At 46.7% G+C, this 23,021-nt stretch overlaps 1 protein-coding gene across 2 annotated transcripts in view; it reads right to left on the bottom strand.

Annotated features, from left to right (window-relative positions):
* The window catches only part of CEP152 (centrosomal protein 152), a 2,961,597-nt gene that overhangs the window by 304,193 nt on the left and 2,634,383 nt on the right, over positions 1-23,021 (bottom strand). For both annotated transcript variants that reach the window (XM_044077591.1, XM_044077592.1), the window contains exon 22: positions 950-1,079. In XM_044077591.1, the coding sequence (XP_043933526.1) occupies positions 950-1,079 (130 nt within the window). The remainder of the gene's footprint in view (positions 1-949; positions 1,080-23,021) is intronic.

Genomic DNA, 23,021 nt, shown 5'->3' with positions numbered 1-23,021 from the left:
ATGAGGGGAAAGGGTAGCTGCTGGCTGCTTAGCTAGTGGCAATCAGAAAGCTTAGTAGGAACAGTTGGTTAAAACTTAATACAGCATGACGTAGGTAGACATAATTTCTTGTTATCTTGAGGTAGTGGGTGGCAGGAGAAGACAATGTCCTGAACGAGTCCAAGGGTAGTATGCAGAGAGCACCCTAGTAGAGATAATAGTGGGATACAACCCAGGCAAAAACAAAGGGTCGTTCAGGGGATAGTGCAGAGTTTTAGTGCACAGCCAAGCACACACAGCAGCAGCGAGGTGGGCAGATTTAAAGATGTTATTGTTGATTAAACACTAGAATCCAAAACTGGTAGTGTTTCTTTTGTTGCCTTAACTAGCAGTGTGCTCAAATTTTTATATTACATTGTTGTGCAGAGTATAATTCTTCTGCAGTTGGCTTTTCTGCCTACAGTTTCAGTTGTACTAATAAACAGTGTAATATACAAATGGGTTCAAAAGATGATGAAGCAGCATCTGTTGTATCAGCTTTTAATACTCACCAAAGTGTCCCATGTAAAGCAGGCTTTAATTTAACAAAACTAGCTTAGTTAACAAAATCCAGCAACAAATGGATGAATAAATAAATATTTTTGCTTCCCTTCTATCAGCACTTTTTTCAGGGTTAGCTGTTTATACTCGTCCACTTCTGTGTTTGCAAACCTCTATAAGGTTACAGACTTTGCAATAAACCAAATGACACAAGAACAGTTTTCAATGGATCTGAATAAAGCCCTGTCAGACAGATCTGGCATCCAGTATAATTAAAATTGCCTTTCATTTTATATCTGAAGGGACTACATTTTTAAGGCTATCTAACATTGATATGGAACATCTCTGGCATTTGGTAATGAAACATGCATTATAATACCAAAAGAAATGTTCTAAATTAAGGCAGTACGATGCAATGCTGACAAGGTACCTGTATGTGCCTGATGAGGAATAGGGCTTTGTTGACATATGTTCTCAGACTTGTGATTTGCTAGTGGCACTTTTTCTTCATGATGCACTGCTGATTCTTGGATAGTATAACTTTTTTTCTCTTCTTTTTTCTGAAAATTTGCACAAAATTAATAAAATTAATCTACTGTTCTGGATGTATAAACTTATTTTAACCTACAAACAATTAACTTTAAATGCAGAGATTCAAAATCTTAAAAAGAGGGCTGCTAGATACGCACTGCAGAGGTTCCTACCCAGGGTTGCCAGACGTCCCTATTTGGGCGGGACTGTCCCGAGACCAGCAGCCTGATCCCAAGTCCCGCCCTGCCGGTTTAAATCCCGGCTAGCCTCCGCTTTGTTTTTTTTTTTTTGATTGGCCCGTATACCTGGCATACGGGCCAATCAAAAATTGCTAAACACGGAGCTTCTTGTGTTCCGCATTAAACACGAAGCTCATATTTGATTTTGATTGGCCCATATGCCGCATACGGCCAATCAAAAATCGCTAAACACGGAGCTACTTGTGTTGAATGCGGAACTGCAATGCATTAAACACGAGAAGCTCCGTGTTTAGTGCAGAGCTACTGTTCTTTAATGTGGAACTGTGTTTTTGTCTTCACTTGCCGTGAGAGACCACCTTTTTTTTTTTGTCCCTACCTGGGGGGCTGGAAATCTGGCAACCCTGTCCCTACCAGATCTCACGGGCTTCTAAGTCATGAAAAAGTACAGTTTTGTACCTACCATAAATGTAGATGTCCGAACTGGATAGCATCTGCAGTCATAACAAATGGGTTGTCCTGTCGTCAGGCAGCCCTTCGGTCGGCCGGATTCCAAAGTCTGGGTCCGGCTTCGGCTGATGTCGCACTTCACCCGACGTCATCTCTGCTGGTCTTCGGGTATAAAGGCATCAGCCGACGCCATTTTCCTCAGTGTTTCTTGCCCCAGATGCCAATTGCCCTCTTGGAAAGCTAAATTTTGGATAAATGCCAATGTTTCCAAAATAGTAGAAGGCAAATACAAAAAATAAACATGTATGTACATATATACAAACAAATACACCATAAGAGACTCCCCAGCTAGCTATTAGGAGGGTAAATACCCTAGGAGTACCGCAGAGGGAAGGAGGGAGGGTAATCCTGACTGCAGATGCTATCCAGTTCGGACATCTACATTTATGGTAGGTACAAAACTGTACTATGTCCTTCATGGATGCATCTGCAGTCATAACAAATGGGTAGAATACCATAGCCAAACTAGGGAGGAGGAATAATAATTATGGTGTAGTCAGGATCCCTTGCAGTACAGCAGTGGCAAACCCTGCTCGGGATCTAGAATATAGAGGTAAATTATAATGCTTGGCAAATGTATGCACGGAGGTCCAAGTAGCCGCCTCAATAATGTCCTTGGTTGCCACTCCTCTTAAGAAAGCTGTGGTAGTGGCTGTAGCCCTTGTAGAATGAGGTCTTATGTTCTGTGGAATTGGTTTTCCATGGTAGGAGTAACTGAATCTTATGCAATTTCCTATCCATTTGGAGATTGTCTGTTTGGAAATTGCTTTTCCTTCCCTTCCTGTTGCATAGGCTACAAAGAGCTGGTCAGTTTTTCTGTTACCTTTGGTTCTGTCCAGGTAGTAGCGTAACTGTCTATGTACATCCAAAGTATGCATTATTCTTTCACCTCTGTTTTGTGGATTGGGAAAGAAGGTAGGTAGGTGGATTGCCTGGTTTAAAGACACTCTGGATACCACCTTAGGCATAAATGTAGGATTAGTTCTCATGGACACCCTATCTTGATGGAAGATTAGGAAGGGTTGCACTGCCATTAAGGCCTGTAGTTCGAAACCCTCCTTGCTGAAGTAATAGCCAGTAGGAAAGCAGTTTTCCATGACAGGTGTTGTAGATCTGCTGTTGCTGCTGGTTCAAACGGAGGGAGTGTCAACTTTTCTAGTACAAAATTCAAGTCCCATGCTGGTAATGGTGGTTTCCTAGGAGGTTTTACATTCTTGATCCCTCTGAGGAACTGCCTGAGTAGAGGATGTGAAAAGACAGGAGGATCAAAGCTGTATTCTGCTGAAATAGCTGATGCATGTATCTTGATGGAGGAATAGGACAGGCCTGTATGTAGAAGCTCTGCCAAGTACTCCAGGATGTTAGCAATATCTATGTTCGACACATCTTTTCCTCTTTCAGTACTCCAAATGACGAACCTTTTCCATTTTCCTGCATAGTTCCTTCTTGTTGAAGGTCTGCGGGCTTCAAGGATAATGTCTTTAACCCTTTGTGAAAGGTCTGGGTTAGTTACTGCTATGTGATGTTCCAGGCAGTCAGTTGCAAGGTTTTTAGGTTTGGATGTATGATGTTGTAGTTGTTCTGAGTTAACATCAGAGGCATCAGGGTATTGACCACATTTTCTCCCGAGACATGCTCCTCAGCAATGGGTACCAGTGTTGTCTTGGCCAGTTCGGAGCTATCAGAATTATCCTTGGACGTTCCTCTTTGATTTTCAGTAGTACCTTGTGCATCAAGGGAAGAGGTGGAAATGCATATGCTGTCAGGCCTTTCCAGCTGAAGGATAGAGAGTCCACCTTCCATGCAAGTGGGTGGAATGTCCTTGTGCAGAATTTTTTGAGCTGGTGATTTTGTGGGGAAGCGAATAGATCTATTTGTGGCATTCCCCATTTCTTTGTGATGGCCTTGAAGATGTCCAAGTGTAGCATCCATTCGTGAGCATCCGAGGTGGTTCTGCTTAAAATGTCTGCTAGGGTGTTCTCTTTTCCCGGTACAAATATTGCCTGTAACTGAATGTTGTAGCTGAGAGCCAGATTCCAAAGGTCCAAAGTCATTCTGCATAGGGGGTAAGAATGAGTGCCTCCCTGTTTGTTGATGTACCACATGACTGTGGTGTTGTCTGTCCTTATCATCAAATGGCCTTCTTTGAGGAATGGTCTGAATTTTAGGATTGCCAGTTTTACTGCCAGCATTTCTTTTTGGTTTATGTGCAGGTGCAGCTGGTCCTGAGTCCACAGTCCTTGTACGCATTTGTCCAGCATGTGTGCCCCCCATCCTAGGTCTGAGGCATCCATAGTGATGGTTTGGTTTGCTCGAAAGTTGTGGAAGGGTAAGCCTGGATTTGACTGGCATGCCCGAGCCCACCATAGGAACTCTTGTTTTAAGCATGGGATTAGTGGTATTTCTGTTTCTAAGCTGTGTCTGTGTTGAGACCATAAATTCTTTAGGTACCACTGTAACTTTCTCATATGCAGTCTGGCATGTGGGACCAAGATTATGCAGGATGCCATGAAGCCCAAGGCCTGCAGAACTTTTCTTGCTGTTAGTTTGTTCTGCTTTGTTAATGCCAAGAAGTAAAGAGGGAGCTCTTTTTGTTTTTCTGCAGTTAGGAATGCCATCTGTTTTACTGTGTCCAATTCCGCGCCCAAGAAAGTTCTTGTCTGGGATGGTATCAGCCTTGACTTTTGTAAATTGACTGTGTATCCCAGGGCTTGTAGCAAGTAAATGACCCTTTGTAAATCTGTTGTCAGCTTGCTTTTGTTGTCCGCTTGTAACAGGCAGTCGCCCAGGTATGGATAAATTTGGATTCCCTGTACTCTGCAGTGAGCGATTACTGATGCCAGGCATTTTGTGAATACTCTGGGCAGTAGATAAGCCAAAGGGCAATGCTGAGAATTGATAATGCTCTGATCCTGCAAGAAATCTGAGGTATCTTCTGCAATTTGGTCGAATGGGGACGTGCAGGTATGCCTCCTTGAGATCTAGAGTTACCAGCCAACACTCCTTGCCCAGCATGGGAAGAAGTTGCTGTAGGGTCAGCATTTTGAATTTTGGGACAATGATGTATGTGTTTAAGATGGACAGGTCGAGAACAGGTCTCCAGTTTTTCTCTTTTCTTGGTACTAGGAAGAGTCTGGAGTAGAATCCTTTGCCCTGTTCTGTTATTGGTACCCTTTCCACAGCTCTCATCTTCATTAATTCCGCTATCTGGTGCAGGGCTTCTATTTTTTGATTTGGGGGCAGGTTTGGCATTCCTCTTTTTACTGGTAAAGTGTGGAAGTGGAACCGGTAGCCTTGGTGTATGGTTTGCAAAATCCACTTGTCTTTTGTAATATAGTGCCAATTTTTCGAGAATAAGGCTAACTTTCCGCCTAATGGTGCTGCTATTTGCTCCCTGGTAGGCGGAGTCAGAGCCAAGTCACTGTGATTGTCCTGTTGCAGTGGCAGTGGTTGTGTCTGTGCCTCGGTTATTGCCTTGCCACTGTCGTCCTCTGTAGGCACCTCCTCTGGATTGATTTCTGCCCCTAGAGCGCCTGTTCCTGCCCCTTTGTGATCTTGTGGAGTCAGGAAAGGACCAATTTTGGCAGGCCAGTTCCTGCTAAACCTTGGGGCTGAACCTGTAGGAAATCTTTAACTGTTTGTACAGATTTTGCCTTCTCTTCCATTTTCTTCATTACCTGCTGGGCAGGTTCCCCAAATAGACTGGCCTTATCCATAGAAGCATCCAATAGCTTAGCTTTAACATGATCCGGCAAAACCTGTTCTTTCAACCATGCATGCCTTCTTATCACTGTGCCAGTCATGGCTGATCTAAATGAAGCCTCCAGTGCATCATAGCCACATTTTAAAGAATGGTTACTAACCTGTTGGATGTTATTCACCATTTCTAATACATATTTCTTATCTAAAGATTCATCAGAGGACAGCTTTTAATTAACTGATCAAGCATAAACTCTTGGTATTGGATCATGTGAAACTGACAGTTTAAAGCTCTAGCTGAGAGAGTAGCAGAGGTGTAGACCTTTTCCCCCCATCTCTCTAAGGACCTGGATTCCCTTTCAGAGGGAATAGGGTTTTTTGCTGTGGTCGAGGCTACTGCCTTAGGCCCCTGGGATATAGTTTCGGGGTCTGCAAGTGGGGCCTTGTATAGGTGGTGATGAGTGTCTGGCACCCTGTAAAATCTATCTGGTTTGGCAGGGGCTGGAGGTAAAGAATCAGGTGCAGTGCAGACATCATTAAATGCATCGTCCACAACAGATAGGACAGGAGGTATAGCTAAGGGCCTATGTTGTGGTAAGTGCAGAAAAGTCCTAAGCCTTTTTCTTGAATCTGAGAAATCTTGTCCCTGCCATTGGAATTGTTCTCTCATGGCATGTAAGGTTTCCCCAAAGGAGAATTCCTCTGGTGGAGAGGCAGCTGGAATGGATTCTTCAGCATCTGAATCTTCATAATTGGAAAAAGGAGCCTCTGGCTGGTCTGTAATGTCTGAGTCATCCGCAGAATCATCAGAGGACACAGGCTCGGGGCTCGGCTCTAGGTCTCTTTCTGGGGCTGAGAGGCCCTGACTGGGTGAGATTGGGATCCCCTAATTAAGGATATTAAATCTTCTGCCAGAGTAAGCATTTGTGAACTAGAAGTGGGCCTGAGTGAGGGTGGTTTAACAGGCACTGATTTAGCTGATTTGGCTGCTTTAGCCCTGGCAAAGGCCTTAATAGACATGGCTGCAGGAGGCCTAGCAGCACCACGTGCTGGGGTAGAGATATCCAAAGGGATGGTGTCTGATAGATCCGTAGGAACCACAGTTGTAGGCAAAATTTCTGAGGCTGATTCAGGTAAGGTAGCAGGAGCCTCAGTAGTAGTCATGGATTCGGCTGAAGATTGACCAGTTTTCTCGGTTTCGGCCGAAACCGAGACACTCAGGGCTTGCTTAACCGTGGTTTCGGCCGAAACCACGGACCGCGAGTGTCGGTCTTTTTCTTTGCGTTTTTTAACAATTTGGGTAGTCGGAGGATCCGACGGCATAATGTACGCAAAATCTGAGCCGAAAAACTGTTCAGCAAACTCCGACCGACGCCTAAGCGTTCGTCGGTTGAAGGAAGCACAGGCCGAACAGGCTGCTACGTCGTGGTCTGGGCCTAAGCAAGGCAAACAGTAAGAGTGGAAATCTTTATGAGGTATTTGTTTCCCACAAGTTAAACAGTTATTGACTTTTTCTGACATCGGCTGAGGCAAGAAAGAGTCCCCAACGGGGTACTTAGCTTTTTGAAGTCTTTGAAGTAGTATTCGGTAGTAGTAATCTCTGGATCTGACCGACCGGCACTTGCGAACAGCTTCTGCTTCGGGCGCCACGCGGCAAGAAAGACTGAGGAAAATGGCGTCGGCTGATGCCTTTATACCCGAAGACCAGCAGAGATGACGTCGGGTGAAGTGCGACATCAGCCGAAGCCGGACCCAGACTTTGGAATCCGGCCGACCGAAGGGCTGCCTGACGACAGGACAACCCATTTGTTATGACTGCAGATGCATCCATGAAGGACATCATTTTTGTCAAAATTGTTCTCCATACATCAGTCAGCTCTCGTTGTCAAAATTTTTTTTTCACAGCAGTCTTCTTTAAGGGGTATGCCTTCTCTTTAAAAGTCTTGCTAATGCTGCAGCATGCCCATAAATGGGCATGGCAGACACTACCCACATCAGTTCTTTTCCACTAACAAGTCAGCAAAATCAGAGTACAAAGAAATAAGAATCTTTACCTCCTGACACCAGATTAGAAAATTTGACCTAAATAGAACAGATATATTGTCTGCTTATCACCTGATTAATGAGAGACCCCCTTTCATGGGTGTTAATAACTTGGATTATCCTTCTTTCTGCTTCAGCCCAGCACTTTTTTTCTTGGAAGACCCTATTCTTAGGGGACACTCACGCCCTATGCCAGTACATGCTGTGGTATGACATTATGCACCAAGAAAGAGAAAGTACAGTTGTGTACACTTACCATAAATGTAGATGTTAGTGTGCATTCACTGTTGAAGTCATTACATTTGGGTTATCTGCTTGCAGTAGCCCTCAGTCAGCCTGATTAACAGTCTTGGGTCATGCGTCGGTTGCTATCCCTTCTGTCAGGTCATCAGGGGTATAAAGCATGCAGCCGATGCCATTACATCTGTTTTTCTTGCCCCAGATGTCAGGTGCCCCCTAATGGGAAGAAATTAAATCTATAAATACAAAGATATACCTCCAACAAAAAAGCAAATACACCAAAAAGCTTTTAGAGCATAGTAGGTGAGAGTAGAGATATAGCCAAAAGAAGAAGAAAGGGGGCTGGAGGGAGGGTAACCAGGACTGCAACAGTGAATACACTCGAACATCTACATTTATGGTAAGTGTACACAACTGTACTATGTTCTTCGTGTTTCACTGTTGCAGTCATTACATTTGGGTAGATTCCCAAAGCTAAGGTTGGGAGGAGGAATTTAAATAGAATTAGAACCAGCTATAAGGCCCTGCAAGACTGCAGTGGCAAATCCAGCTCTGGATTTAGAGAAAATTGGCAAATGATAATGTTTGGTGAAAGTATGTACAGAACTCCAAGTAGCATCTTCTAGGATGCTGTAGATGTAGAGGTAGATGCAGCCCTGGTTGAATGGAGTCTGATACTCTGTGGGATAGGTTTTACATGGTGCTTATAGCAGAAATGAATGCAGTGGCCTATCCATTTTGAAATGGTTTGTTCTGAAATAGCTTACCCCTCTGTCCCTGCAGCAAATGCCATAAGCAGTTGTTCAGATTTCCTTTAAGGTTTAGTCCTGTCCAAGTAGAATCTAAGCTGTCTGTGCACGTCTAAAGAGTGCAGTATCCGTTCCCTTTGTTCTGTGGGTTAGGAAAGAAGGTAGGCAAATGAATGGACTGATTAAGAGCCACACTGGACACCACCTTGGGCATGAAGGAGGGATTGGTTCAGAGGGACACCCTGTCCGCAGGAAAGATGATGAAAGGTTCCACTGCCATAAGGGCCTGTAATTCAGATACCCTTCATGCAGAAGTGATTGCTAAAAGGAAAGCTGTTTTCCAGGAAAGACATTTTAAATCTGCAGTAGCAGCTGGCTCGAAAGGAGGAAGAGAGAGTTTCTCCAAGACAAAGTTAAGATATCAAGCTGGGGTTGGAGCTCTCCTGGGTGGCCTAAAATTTTTGGCCCTTCTGAGGAACTGCTTGAGCAGTGGGTGAGAGAAGAGGGGGAGGCTCTGTGCTATAATGAGCTGAAATGGCTGAGGCATTAATTTTGATGGAAGAAAAGGACAAGCCCTTATGAAGCATCTCAGTCAAGTATTGTAAAATCTGAGGTAAATTGGGCACTGCTGCTTTCATTCCTTGAGAATGGTTCCAGTCACAAAATCTTTTCCCTTTTGCAGCATAAGATTTTTTAGTACTAGGCCTCCTTGCCTCTAAAATGATATCCATCACTGATTTACTGAGGGATGGTAAAGGAGAGATTAGGTAATTAGCCAGGTTGCTATGTTCAGGGTTTGCAGCTGAGGGTGCAGAATCTGGTTCTCCTGCTGAGACAACAGGGAAGGAGCCTGAGGCAGGTGCCATGGAGCCAAGCGTGACACACTGCGCAAGAGTGGGTACCAGTGTTGGTGAGGTCAGTCTGGTGCAATTAAAATCGTCCTTGGCTTGTCCTGTTTGATCTTTCGTAGTACCTTGGAAAGCAGAGGCAGAGGAGGAAAGGCATAAACTGATAGGTTTTTCCAGCTGAAGGATAGAGCATCCACTTTCCAAGCTAGCTTGTGGGGAATCCTTGTGCACAATTTGTCCAGCTGATGGTTCTGGGGGGAGGCAAACAGGTCTATATCTGGGCTCCCACATTTGCTTGTCAACATGTTGAAAATCCTTGGTTCCAGTTGACATTCATGTGGGTCCATGGGGTTTCTGTTTAGTCCATCTGACAGTGTATTTAGTTTTCCTGGCAGGAATTGAGCTTGTAGATTCACTTGGTAGCTCAAGGCTGTGTTCCACAATGCCATGGCTAGTCTGCAGAGGGGGTAAGAATGTGTACCCCCCTGCTTATGTACCACATGACAGTGGTGTTGTCCATCTTTACCATTACTTGTCCTGGAAGAATGTGGTCCTTGAAGGCTGTCAGAGCATTCTGTACAGCTAAAATTTCCTTTTGATTTATGTGCAGGTTTATTTGACTTGGGTTCCATTTGCCCTGAATGCACTTCCCTGCCAGGTGAGCCCCCCATGCATAGTCTGATGTGTCTGTTAAGATTTGGGCGGTAGGGGGTAATGTGAATGGCAGTCCCCTGTTTTGGTGGCAGGCCTCTGCCCACCAAAGGAACTCTAGGCGTAAACAAGGTATGGTAGGAATCCTTGCTTGTAGATCATGTGAATGTTGACACCATAGGCTTTTGAGATACCATTGTAGTTTCCTCATATGCAGCCTTGCATATGGAATTAGAAGAATGCAGGAGGCCATGAACCCCAAGGCTTGTAGTGTTTGCCTTGCAGATTGCTGGGTTTTTGTGGCCACTTGTTTGAAGTAGGTTGTCAAATGAATCCATTTCTCTGGTGTGAGGAAAGCCATCTGGGAAGTTGCATTCAAGCTTGCTCCCAGGAATATAATTTGTTGACAGGGTACCAGGTGTGATTTCTTTTCATTTATGGTGAACCCCAGACAAGTCGGTACCCTTTGAACAAAGGCCAGATGATTCAAAAGAATGTCCTGGCTTTCTGCCTGAATTAGACAATCGTTCAGGTATGGGTATATTTGAATATTTCTTTGCCTGCAAAATGCAATGATTGGAGCTAGGCACTTTGTGAATACCCTAGGTGCAGTAGATAAGCCAAAGGGCAGTCCAGAGAACTGATAGTGCATGTAGCCTGCTTTTCTGCAAGATTCCCTGACAGGGATGTGCAGGTGTGCTTCTTTTAAGTCTAGTGTTGCCAACCATGCATCTTTGCCTAGCATAGGAAGCAACTGGTGAAGAGTCAGCATCTTGAATTTTGGAATCACCAGAAAGGTGTTTAGAGTAGAAAGGTCCAAGATAGGACACCATGTATTGCCTTTTCTGGGTACCAGGAAAAGTCTCGAATAGAAACATTGTCCCTTTTCCTTTTCTGGTACCAACTAAATAGCCCCCATGTTTAAAAGAGAGAGTACTTGATTTTGGGCCTCTGCCCACTGATTTGGGGGTAGATCTGGCCACCCGCTTGGTGCTGGTAACGTGTGGAAGTAAAATCTGTATCCTTGGGACACTATATTTAAAACCCATTTGTCCTGGGTAATGAGTTCCCAGTTTTTGGCCCGCAGACCAATCTTTCCTCCTAAAGGAGCATTCAGTTGGGAAGTGCTTGGAAGTTTTAAAAGCAAGTCACTGAGACAGTTTTCCATAGGCGGGAGTCTTACTACTCCCAGATTTTGGTGCGGACCCCCCCCACTGCTTAGTCTTGTGTGTCCCTTGGGACTGAAATTAGAAGTTATGTACTCACCATAACGTTCCATCTGAGTAGGTGTATTCATTTGTCTGCAACCTGTGGGTTATGGATCCAATATCGGATCCGAACCGGCATGGTTTACCAGCTATGGATCCAAGCTCTCAGCTCCTCCCCTCACCCATAATGCCCTGCTCTACCCTCATGACCTCAGATCGAGTTTGCCAAAAGCAAGAACACCCTGAAAGGGGTAACACAACATATGCAGGAAACTGAAAGGCCAGGGGGATAGGAGGGCGGGATGGTTGCAGACAAATGAATACACCTACTCAGATGGAACGTTATGGTGAGTACATAACTTCTAAATCTGAAGTAGGAGATTCATTTGTCTGCAACCTGTGGGACAGAGTCCCCAGCTACCTGAATCTTGGGCGGCCATCATGGAAGGATATTCCGAGCACCTGAGCCAAAGGATGCTCTACCCCTAGATGCAAGATCCAACTTGTAGTGGGAAATAAAAGTATGAGATGAAGCCCACGTGGCTGCTGCACAAATATCATCTAGAGGAATCCTAGCCTTAAAGGCTGCCGAGGTAGAGACTGACCGGGTTGAATGGGCATGTACACCCTCCGGTGCGGGCCTTCCTGAAGCTTGATAAGCCAGTAAGATACATTGTGAAATCCAGCGAGACAGTGAGACTTTAGAAATTGGCTTGCCCAAATTAAATTTAGCAAAGGAAATGAACAACTGGTCGGATTGCCTATGACCAGCCGTCCTGTTTAGATAAAATCTAAGTTGCCTGTGAACATCTAAGGAGTGAAGCTTGTATTCACCTTTGTTTTCATATTTAGGAAAGAAAACAGGGAGGTTAATGGATTGATTAATGTTTGCTTCAGAAGCTACTTTAGGAAGAAAGGACGGGTTGGTCCTGAGGTAAACACGGTCCGGATGAAAGACCAAGTAAGGAGGTTTAGCTGATAATGCTTGGAGCTCTGAAACTCTCTTGCTCGAAGTAATGGCTACTAAGAAGGCAGTCTTGAACGACAAGAATTTCAGATCTACCGTAGCCGCCGGTTCGAAGGGGGGGGGGCGGTCAAGGCCTGGAGAACTAAGGAAAGGTCCCAAGGAGGAACCGCTTGTTTTACAGGGGGCCTGAGAAGAAAAGTACCTTTAAGGAAAATTTTACACAACTTGGCCGACATCAGTGGATTGGAGTCATGACCAATGTGATAATGTGAAATTGCCGCAAGTTGTACTTTGACCGTGGAACTGCTGGCACCATCGTTAAAAAGAGTGGTTAAGAAATCAAGCACTAAAGGGAGAGGAACTGTGAAGGGGTTTAGGCCTTGCCGCTCCGCCCACAAAGAAAACCGTTTCCACTTGCTACGGTAGACTTTCCTAGTGGATGGTTTATGAGCTGCCACCAGGATCGCCTTAACAGGGGACGAAATACCAGGAGTCCTGATCAAGAGTGGAACTGGAGCAGCCAAGCGGTCAGCTTCAGGTTGTCCAGGTTCGGAGGAGATAAGCGGGATGGATGAGATATCAGATCCGGAATGGGATCTAGAATCCAAGGAGGATTCACAGAGTGAGACCTTAGGAAGGGGAACCAGATCTGTCGAGGCCAAAACGGAGCAATGAGAATCATTCTGCACCCCAACCGAGAGGCTTTCTGAAGAACTTGGAGCATCAGAGGCAAGGGGGGATAAGCATAAAGAAGACCGGGTGGCCAAGCATGCACCAGAGCGTCTCTTGGGGAACCTCCTGGAGGAGGTATCAGAGCGAAAAAACTGTCGCACTTGGTGTTTGAGGGAGAGGCAAGAAGATCGCAAGAAGGAGTTCCCCAACGTGCGAATATGCGTTCCGCTACTTGAGTATTGAGAGACCATATAAGGGGTGAGAATGGTGCGACTGAGCTTGTCCGCCAGGATGTTGGACCGACCCGGAATGTGCGTTGCTATGAGAAAGCAGTTGGTGGAGATTGCCCATTCCCAAACTCTCATGGCTTCTCGACAAAGAGGGTAAGACCTGGTTCCTCCTTGCTTGTTGATATACCAGACAACCGACATGTTGTCCGATTGAATCGCAATTGTTCCCAAGGGAAGAAAGGCCTGAAGTGCTAGCAACGCTAAGAGCACTGCTCTCATCTCTAGAACGTTGATATGCAGTAAGGTCTCTGAATCGCTCCACGTGCCTTGGACGGTCCGCCTGCAAAATGCCCCCACCCAAGGCGGGAGGCGTCCGTGGGCACAGTGGCGAGAAGGGGAGGTGCACAAAATGGGCGGCCTCCGTGGAGATCTGGAGAGTGAAGCCACCACAGGAGGGACCGCTTGCAAGCCTTGCTGATCGCAATGGGATGATGCATAGGAAGAGCAAGATACGACCACTGTACTAGGAGTGTCCACTGGAGGATGCATATTGAACCTGGCGAGAGGAAGAAGTGCTATAGCAGCCGCCATGGACCCTAGAGCCCTCAGGACCAACTCTGCCGGAACTGAGCTTGAGTGGAGAATGGCCCGCACCTGGAGTTGCAGATTTTGAACTCTGTCCGCAGTGAGGAAGGCTTTTAAACTCCTTGTGTCTAACCTGGCACCTATAAAATCTATGAACTGCGTGGGTGCTAGGTTGGATTTTTTTGTGTTTATAGTGATGCCCAGACTGGGAGCAAGATGGAGAAAGGAGTCTCGCGCCAATAGTAGTAGATGCCTTGTTGGGGCGGTAAGGAGCCAGTCGTCCAGGTAGGGAAAGACCTGCACCCCCTGAAGCCTCAGGTGGGCTGCTACCACTGCTAATACTTTGGTGAACACCCTGGGGGCTGTGGTGAGACCAAAGGGAAGGACCCGAACTGGTAGTAACTGGCTCCCAGCCGGAAGCGGAGAAACCTCCTGGAGCGCCTGTCCATTAGTATATGGTAGTACGCATCCTTGAGGTCTATGGAGCACATCCAGTGATTTTCTCCCAGAAGGGGGAGAATAGACTGCAGAGTGACCATTCGGAACTTCTCCTTGGGAACTGCCAGGTTCAAGAGAGAAAGGTCTAAAATTGGTCTTAGATCCCCGTCTTTTTGGCACTAAAAAGAACCTGGAGTAGAACCCTGATCCGATCTGGTCTGGGGGGACGGGCTGGATGGCTCTTTTCTTTAGCAGATGGCCAATTGCTGCCAAAGCGGCCTCCCGTTGACCGGGTAGAACGTCGGGGAGGGACTTCAATTTTGGCAAGTGACGAAAGGGGATACGGTATCCTCTGGATATGATCTGGAGAACTCAGCGGTCTGATGTTATGGACTCCCATGCCGCTAGGTGCTCCGAAAAACGTCCCCCGACTGCCTCCAGAGTGGAGCAGCCGGGCAACCCCTCAGGGTTGCTGCGCGGGCCGTTCAGAGAAGGGTTCTCTGGACCCGAAGTTCCTGGGAGCCCCTCTGCCTCTAGGGTGGCGTCCTCCCTGTCCTCCTCTGCCACGGAAGGACTGGTTGTCCGGAGCAGGCTGGGATTGCTGCGACTTCCGGAACCACATCTTCTTCTGACCCTTTTGGTTCCTAGAATAGGGCCTCTGGGGTGCAGAGAAGCGGATTCCGACGGCAGACAGCGTCTTCCCGTCCTTCTCGCTCTGGGTCAAAGTGTCGCAAACAGTTTTGCCAAAGAGGGCAGAACCATCGAAGGGGCGTCGCAAATGACGCTTTGAAGGGCTCTGAGAAATCGCAATGACGGAGCCAGGCCTGACGTCTAGTAACTAGACCTGCCCCTGCGGCTCTAGCGGCGCCTTCCATAGCATGGGAGAGTAGCCGCATAGAGCTATTGGTAACGGACCTGAGAGTGGCCATGCGGGTGGAGTGCAGCACTTTGTCCTCCTCCGACATGGACTCTGGGGGGGATGCAGCGTATTCTTTAATAAGATCACGCTGCATCCTAATCACATGTGCCAGATAGTTCAGCGCCCTTACCGAGAAGGTCGCTGAACTAAACATCCGCTTCCCCAAGCGGTCCATCATCCGAGACTCCTTGCTCGGGGGATGGACGGAGGGACTCTCCTGAGCAAGTTCCCTCTTGGTGGCCGCATTATCTAATGGGCACGGTCAGCCGGGGACTGAGGATCCGTCGGGCCTTTAGGATTGGCTCCACGGTGTCCGGTTCCTTCCACGCCCTGGTGGTAATGAGGTCCACCAGGTGGTCGGCAGGAGGGGACACCCAAGAGGTAGACGGGCCCGCTTCAAATGCCTCCAAGAACACGGACTCGTCCGAGGAAGACTTGGGGGCAGACCACCCCCCCTTATGCGGAGCATTTCCATGATGTCTCCAAATGAGACATCCTCGGGGGGTGACCGTGGGGAGCCTTCCCGTTCCTCCAAATCCGTGTCTTCCGTGAGAGACTCGGGGGAGTCAATGTGCCTCCTTTTGCACGTATGCTTGTGAGGAACATCCTCTGGGGGCTGTCAGAGGACTCTCAAGAACAGTAACCTGTTCCAGGGGAACAGGTTAGGGCACAGGAGCGGGCTGTCCCAAGGGCCAGATGGTGGAAGCCTGACCCAGTGCAGAGTGAGCGCGGGACGGAGCCGAAACAAGTGCCGGGGGTCCGGAGACCCTCAACAGGGCCCTCTCCACTACATCAAAAGCCAAGGGAGCCGACCTCGACCAAAGGATCCGACAATCGGCTCCCCTCGGATCCGAGTGGATCGGAGCCGGCGCAGCACTGGATCCGGGGACAGTGCGCTCCGACACAGACGGTGCCGGCGAGCACTGATCCCCCCGGATCCGAAGCTCGGATCCAGGCTCCGAGTGGTCGGATCCGATGCACTCGAGGGCAGGGTCGGATCCGAAGTACCAAGTACTATCGGCGCCGACCCACCCCCCGCTCCGAAGCTGCTCGGCTCCAACTGCTCCGAATCCGGGTAGCGGGTCGGAGAAGGAGCAATTGGCTTGAAAACGGGGGTCGAGCTCCCCCCCAGAGGGGGGGGGGGAGGCAAGAGCACTCCCATCTGCATCTGGACCTGGATGAACCTTCTCATCATCCGGTCCAGATCAGCGTCCGACAATCTATAAGTTGATCTCGACGAGGCTACTGAGGTAGGCCTAGAGTGCCTCCTCGATAGCCTCGACGGAGATCGGGTCTCCTCCTCCTCAGGTCCCGGTGAAAAACATGCTGGAGACCGGAGCCGAGGAGGGAGAGCAGACAAGGAGGCCGGGAGAAGGCCGCTTGGCTGGCGGGGCCGAAACAGAGGTCTCGGCCCGCCGCTTATGGTGCTTCTCCCTCCGGTCCTTCTTCCTAGCTTCCCTCTCCTCCGAACCACTACAGGGAGGTTGAGTCCCAGGAGGAGGAGGGGAGCCGAGAGGGACAACCGTGGTAACGGTTACCCCGAGCGGAGGCCGGAGCCGAGTCCGGCGGCAAAAGACCCGCCAAGACAAGCTTGGACGTCCGCTCCTTCAATGCCCTGGGGTTGAACCCTGCACAAATGGAACATCCAGATGTGAGGTGTTCAACCCCCAGGCATCTAACACACCGAGTGTGGCCATCAGCTGGGGAAAGCCTATGGCCACACTCGGAGCACTTTGAAAATACAGCTTTGGGCTGCTCAGACATCCCAAAAGCAAACAAACAAGGTTACTAAAACTAGTAAAAGTAAAGTAACAAAACCACTCACAGGCCCAAACACACACTACGCTACCAGCGAGGGGAGGGATAGTAAAAATAAATTTTAAACACTAAAAGTATAATAATATAAGGGGAAACCTACACTTTCACACAACTTTTACAAAAAAATTTCAAAATTAAGCACTTTTAAGACTAGAAATTTCACTTAGCTGGAGAGCTGGAAAAACACAATCTGGTCACCATGCGCGGCAAACGAGATCTGAGGTCATGAGGGTAGAGCAGGGCATTATGGGTGAGGGGAGGAGCTGAGAGCTTGGATCCATAGCTGGTAAACCATGCCGGTTCGGATCCATAACCCACAGGTTGCAGACAAATGAATCTCCTACTTCAGATCCTGGGGTTTCTGCTATGTCTGGGTTTGGCTTGAGAAGACCTGGAAGGGGCTGGAAAGGACCAATGTTTAGAGGGCCAGTGCCTACTAAATCTGGGAGGCTGAACTTGTAAAAAATCTTTAACAGTTTGCATAGATTTAGCTTTATCTTCCATCTTTTTAAAAACTTCCTCAGCCTTGTTGCCGAACAGGCAAGTCCTGATTTAAGGGAGCATCCAACAATTTAGCTTTAACATGATCAGGCAAAGATTGCTCCTTAAGCCAAGCATGCTTTCTGAGCACAGACCCAGTAACAGCAGCCCTGCAAGAGGCCTCTAATGAATAAAATCCACATTGCAAAGTATGTTTTTCCAACTTGTTCAGCAGAATGCATTAAATCCTGTAATTCTTTATTTTCAGCACAGTCAGGAATCAACATCATTTTCTGTTTAAGCAATCCGATAACATGTTGTTGATACTTTAACATATGAAACTGGCAGCCCTAATGGCCAAGGTTGCAGAAGTGTAAACCTTCTTACCCCATCTATCCAGCGCCCTGGAGTCTCTATCAGAGGGGGTAGGATTTTTAGCAGTAGAAGCTTTAATGCCCTTGGGACCCTGTGAAATAGTCTCTGGATCTGCAATAGGACTTTTAAAATGGAATTTGTGTGAATCAGGAACCCTGTAATATCTGTCAGATTATCTGGGAGGAGGAAGCAAAGAATCAGGGGCCAAACTAGATTCTGAAAAGGCATCATCAACAATGTCTAGTACAGGAGGTATAGCTAAAGGCCTATGCTGAAGCAGGAGTAAGAAATCCCTAAGCCTCTTTTTTAAATCAGAAAAATCCTTGCTTACCCAGTGGAAATGCTTCCTTAAAGTATGTAAGGTCTCACCAAAAGAAAAATTCTCTGGAGGGGAAGCAGAGGGAATAGAGTTCTCTGCATCTGAATCCTCATAAGTAGATAACGGCAAATCCAGATCATCAGAAGAATCAGAAAAATCAGAATCCTGGTCAGAAGATTCATAAACAACTTCAGCCCTAGGTCTCTTAGAAAGGGGGTTGGCTTCCCCTGATTAGAGCTATAAGATCTTCAGCCATTCTTATCATTTGTTTTTTAGGCATAGAGACCTGAGCATGCGGCCTGAGTGTTGGTTTCTGGGCATAGTTCGAGATTTTGGCTTAAATGAAGAAGGAGGTGTCGTTTAATATGCAAGTCCATAAGCCTGAATACACCCTCAGAAGCTGGTGCCTGCAAAGCGGCTCCAGACCCATCCAAGGTAGAGACAGGTTCCACAGTTGAAGCATCTCTCGGCATACCGAGAATGGGTCTCATTAGAGGCCTGCAAGTCAGAAGTAGCGGGTATCAGGGGCTGCGAAAGCACATCACTGAGTACCGGCGAACTGGCGACTGGCTTAGGAGAAGTGTCGTCGGCAGCTTTGGACCTCAGCGGCCTGTCTCTGTCTTTATCTTTGCGTTTTTTTCAGAATCCTGGCAATCGGATGGTTAACAGACGATATTTCTGGATAATTAAACAGAGAACCGAAATATTTAGAGGCGAAAATATACCGACGACGGATAGTGCGCTGATTAAATAAAGCACAAAACTGACAGCAAGGTACGTCGTGGTCAGGGCCTAGGCAAGGAATACAGTATGAGTGAAAATCTTTGTGAGGTATTTGCTTTCCACAAATAATGCAATTATTAACTTTTACTGACATCGGAAGGAGCAAGAAAATGTTTTCCCAATGGGGTACTTCGCTTTAGTTGAAGACTTCAGTTCTGAAACTCAAAAACAAAAATTTCAGGAGTCAGCCGACCAGCACTTGTGAACTGCTTCTGCTTTGGGCACTGCACAGCAAGAAAGACTGATGTAATGGCATCGGCTGCATGCTTTATATCCCTGACAACCTGACGTCATGGAAGAAGAGAAAGCAACCGACGCAGGACCCAAGACTTTGTTAATCAGGCCGACTGAGGGCTACTGCAAGCAGATAACCCAAATGTAATGACTGCAACAATGAAACATAAAGAACATCTAGTCCCCAAACCCTCCATTTCACAAAAAATAAGGGACAATGCATCCAGCAAATAAAAAAACACAAAGATACAACATCAACAAAGTTATAAGGATGTAACAGATGCAAATCAATATATATAGTAGGAATGTAAGATGACCCTCCCTGATGAGACTCCATCAATGGTTTGATCCTTCTCCAAAATCAGAATTTATCATTATTTTTTTTGACAGCTTTTCTTGCTCATAGACAAATGCTTACCTGTGATGCAAGTTGTAATGCTCTCTGCCAATTAAATAAAAGTACTTGTCCCCACAGTCACCATTTTGCCCACTAGCTAACCACAAGCACCTTCCTGCAAATCAGAAGAAAGCACCAAACATCTGGTACTGTCACTGCCAAAAAGCAACATACCAGTATATATTTCTTTAGCTTATACGGATAAAGTACAGTTGTGTACACCTACCATAAATTTAGATGTTCGAGTGTCTTCACTGTTGCAGTCATGACTGTAGGGTTCTCCCCTGCCGGCAGGCAGCCCTCGGTCGGCCAGAATTCCAAAGTCTGGGTCCGGCGTCAGCTGTTCAGCCATGCTCCCTGACGTCAGAGCGCCAGGAGTATAAAGCTGACAGCCGAAACCATCTTCTCCAGTTTTTCTTGCCCCAGATGTCAGGAGTCCCAAAATGAAAAAGGTCCCATAACCTTTGCAAATACACCTCAGAAGAATGGTGAACACAAAAGTAAAAATAAGAGGGAACAGGAGGGAGGGAAAAGTACAGTTTTGTACCTACCATAAATGTAGATGTCCGATAGATATGCAACTGCAGTCATAACATATGGGTTGTCCTGCCTCAGGCAGCCCTCGGTCGGCCGGATTCCAAAGTCTGGGTCCGACGTCGGTTTCCAGACAAATAAATAAGCAATAAACAGATACACCATAACAGATATCCCCAGCTAGGATAACAGGGAGAGGAGTGGACCCAAGGAATAGAGGGGAAGGAGGGAGGGAAAACCCGACTGCAGTTGCATATCTATCGGACATCTACATTTATGGTAGGTACAAAACTGTACTATGTCTTTCAAGAATGCAACTGCAGTCATAACATATGGGTTGAATACCATAGCTTAGCTGGGGGAGGTGGAAAGCACTAAGAAAAGGACGGTGTAGCTATCAATCCCTGCAGGACTGCCGAAGCAAAGCCTGCTCTGGATCTGGAATATAAAGGAAGGTTGTAGTGTTTGGAGAAAGTATGCACGGAGCTCCATGTAGCAGCTTCTAGAATATCTTTTGTAGGCACCCCTCTTAAGAATGCTGTAGAGGTGGCTGTAGCTCTGGTAGAGTGTGGTCTGATATTGGCTGGTACACTCTTTCCATGGAAGGAATAACATAATCTGATGCAATGTCCAATCCATTTTGAGATAGTCTGTTTGGAAACTGTTTTTCCTTGTACTTCAGGGGCGTAAGCTAGAAAAAGCTGATCAGACTTCCTATTGGCCTTGGTTCTGTCCAGGTAGTAGCGAAGTTGTCTGTGAATGTTCAAGGTATGCAACAGTCTTTCCCCTTTGTTCTCAGGACTGGGAAAGAAAGTAGGCAGGTGAATTGCTTGATTCAAAGAAACCCTAGATACCACTTTTGGCAGAAAGCTAGGGTTGGTTCGTAAGGAGACCCTGTCTCTATGAAAGGTAATGAACGGTGGTATTGCCATTAGGGCCTGTAATTCCGAAACCCTTCTTGCTGAGGTAATTGCCAACAGGAAAGCTGTCTTCCATGAGAGGAATTGTAAGTCCACAGAAGCTGCTGGCTCAAAGGGGGGCAGAGTCAGTTTTTCTAGGACAAAGTTGAGGTCCCAAGCTGGTACTGGGGCCTTTCTTGGTGGCTTGATATTCTTGATTCCTCTAAGAAATTGCCTTAACAAAGGATGTGAGAACACAGGTGGATCAGTGTTGTATCTAGCTGAAATAGCTGAAGCATGTATCTTTATAGAAGAATATGAGAGTCCTTTCTGTAGCATATCTGCCAAGTATTCCAGGATGAGTGGGATGTTCAATAATGATGCATCATGACCCTTGCTGGTATTCCAAATGCTGAATCTCTTCCATTTTGCAGAATAAACCTTTCTGGTGGATGGTCTGCGGGCTTCTGTTAATATCCGCTGAACTTCCTTGGAGAGAGATAGATTGAGGTTATTCATGGAATCTCCCAAGCTGTTAGCTGGAGCATCTGAATGTTGGGATGTACTGTCTTGAAGTTGTTTCGAGTCAAAAGATGGGGCCATTGGGGAAGGGCCCATTTTTTGTTGTGGCATATGCTCCGTAGTAGTGGATACCAGTGTTGTCTTGGCCAGTCTGGAGCTATTAGGATCCCTTTTGGTTTCTCTGCTTTGATCTTTAGTAGTACTGTGGTCATCAGTGGCAGAGGTGGGAATGCATAAATCTTTAGGAAGTTCCAGTTGAATGAGAGAGCATCTGTTTTCCATGCTTGTGGATGATATGCCCTTGAGCAGAACTTTTGTAGCTGATGATTGAGGTGGGAGGCAAATAGGTCTACTTCTGGCCTGTCCCATGTCGAGGTGAGCCTTATGAAGATTTCTGGATGTAACCTCCATTCGTGGGGATCTAGGAAATTCCTGCTTAGGCTGTCTGCCAGCACATTGTCTTTGCCTGGAACAAACTGGGATTGCAACTGTATGTTTAAGCTCAGTGATTTTTCCCAAAGATTCATTGTCAGTCTGCAAAGGGGGTAAGAATGGGTGCCCCCCTGCTTGTTTATGTACCACATGACAGTGGTGTTGTCTGTCTGTATTAGCAGGTGGCCTTGCTGAAGTTGTTGTCGAAAGGCCTCGATGGCATGCATGACTGCCAGCATTTCTTTTTGGTTGATATGCAGATGCGTTTCCTTTGGAGACCATTGTCCTTGAATACATCTGCCCTCCATGTGCGCCCCCCATCCCAGGTCTGAGGCGTCTGTGGTCATTGTTTGTGTTAGTTGTGGTTTTTTGAATGACATTCCTGTGTTAGCCTGGCTTACCGAGGCCCACCATAGGAATTCCTTTTGTAGGCATGGGATAAGCGGTATGGTTGTCTCTAGGTTGTTGCTGTGTTGAGACCATAAACTTTTTAGGTACCATTGAAGCTTTCTCATGTGTAGTCTTGCTAATGGAACCAGGAAAATGCATGATGCCATGTAACCCAGGGCCTGTAGGAATCTCCTTGCAGTCATCTGGGTGAGCTTTGCCAAACCTTTGAAATAATGAGTTAACTTCTTTTGCTTGTCTTCTGTCAGGTAAGCCATTTGAGAGGTTGTGTCTAGATTGGCTCCTAAGAAAGTAATTTGCTGGGATGGCTGCAGTCTTGACTTTTGGAAGTTGACTGTGTATCCCAGAGCTTGTAGCAATTGAATGACATAATCCAAGTTTTTTGTCAAAATCAGTTTGTCGTCCGCTTGTATGAGGCAGTCGTCCAGGTACGGGTAAATTTGGATCCCCTGGAGCCTGCAATGAGCAATTACTGAAGCCAGGCATTTTGTAAACACTCTGGGCGCAGTAGATAAGCCAAATGGCAATGCTGAGAATTGATAATGCTCTGGCCCTGCAAGAAATCTGAGGTATCTTCTGCAGCTGTGTCTGATAGGGACATGCAGGTATGCCTCCTTGAGGTCCAGAGTAATCAGCCAAGACCCCTTGCCCAGCATGGGAAGGTGTTGCTGTAAGGTGAGCATTTTGAACTTTGGTACTATGAGAAAGGTGTTTAATGCGGACAAATCCAGTATTGGTCTCCATTGTGTTTCTTTTCTTGGAACAAGGAACAGTCTTGAGTAAAACCCCTGGCCTTGTTCTTGTTGTGGAACTT

Source organism: Protopterus annectens, chromosome 7.part0 (assembly GCF_019279795.1).
Source record: "Protopterus annectens isolate FY-2018-M chromosome 7.part0, PAN1.0, whole genome shotgun sequence".
Taxonomy (NCBI): domain Eukaryota; kingdom Metazoa; phylum Chordata; order Ceratodontiformes; family Protopteridae; genus Protopterus; species Protopterus annectens.
The sequence above is the reverse complement of the archived record's forward strand: the minus strand, read 5'-3'. Positions and strand labels throughout refer to the sequence as shown.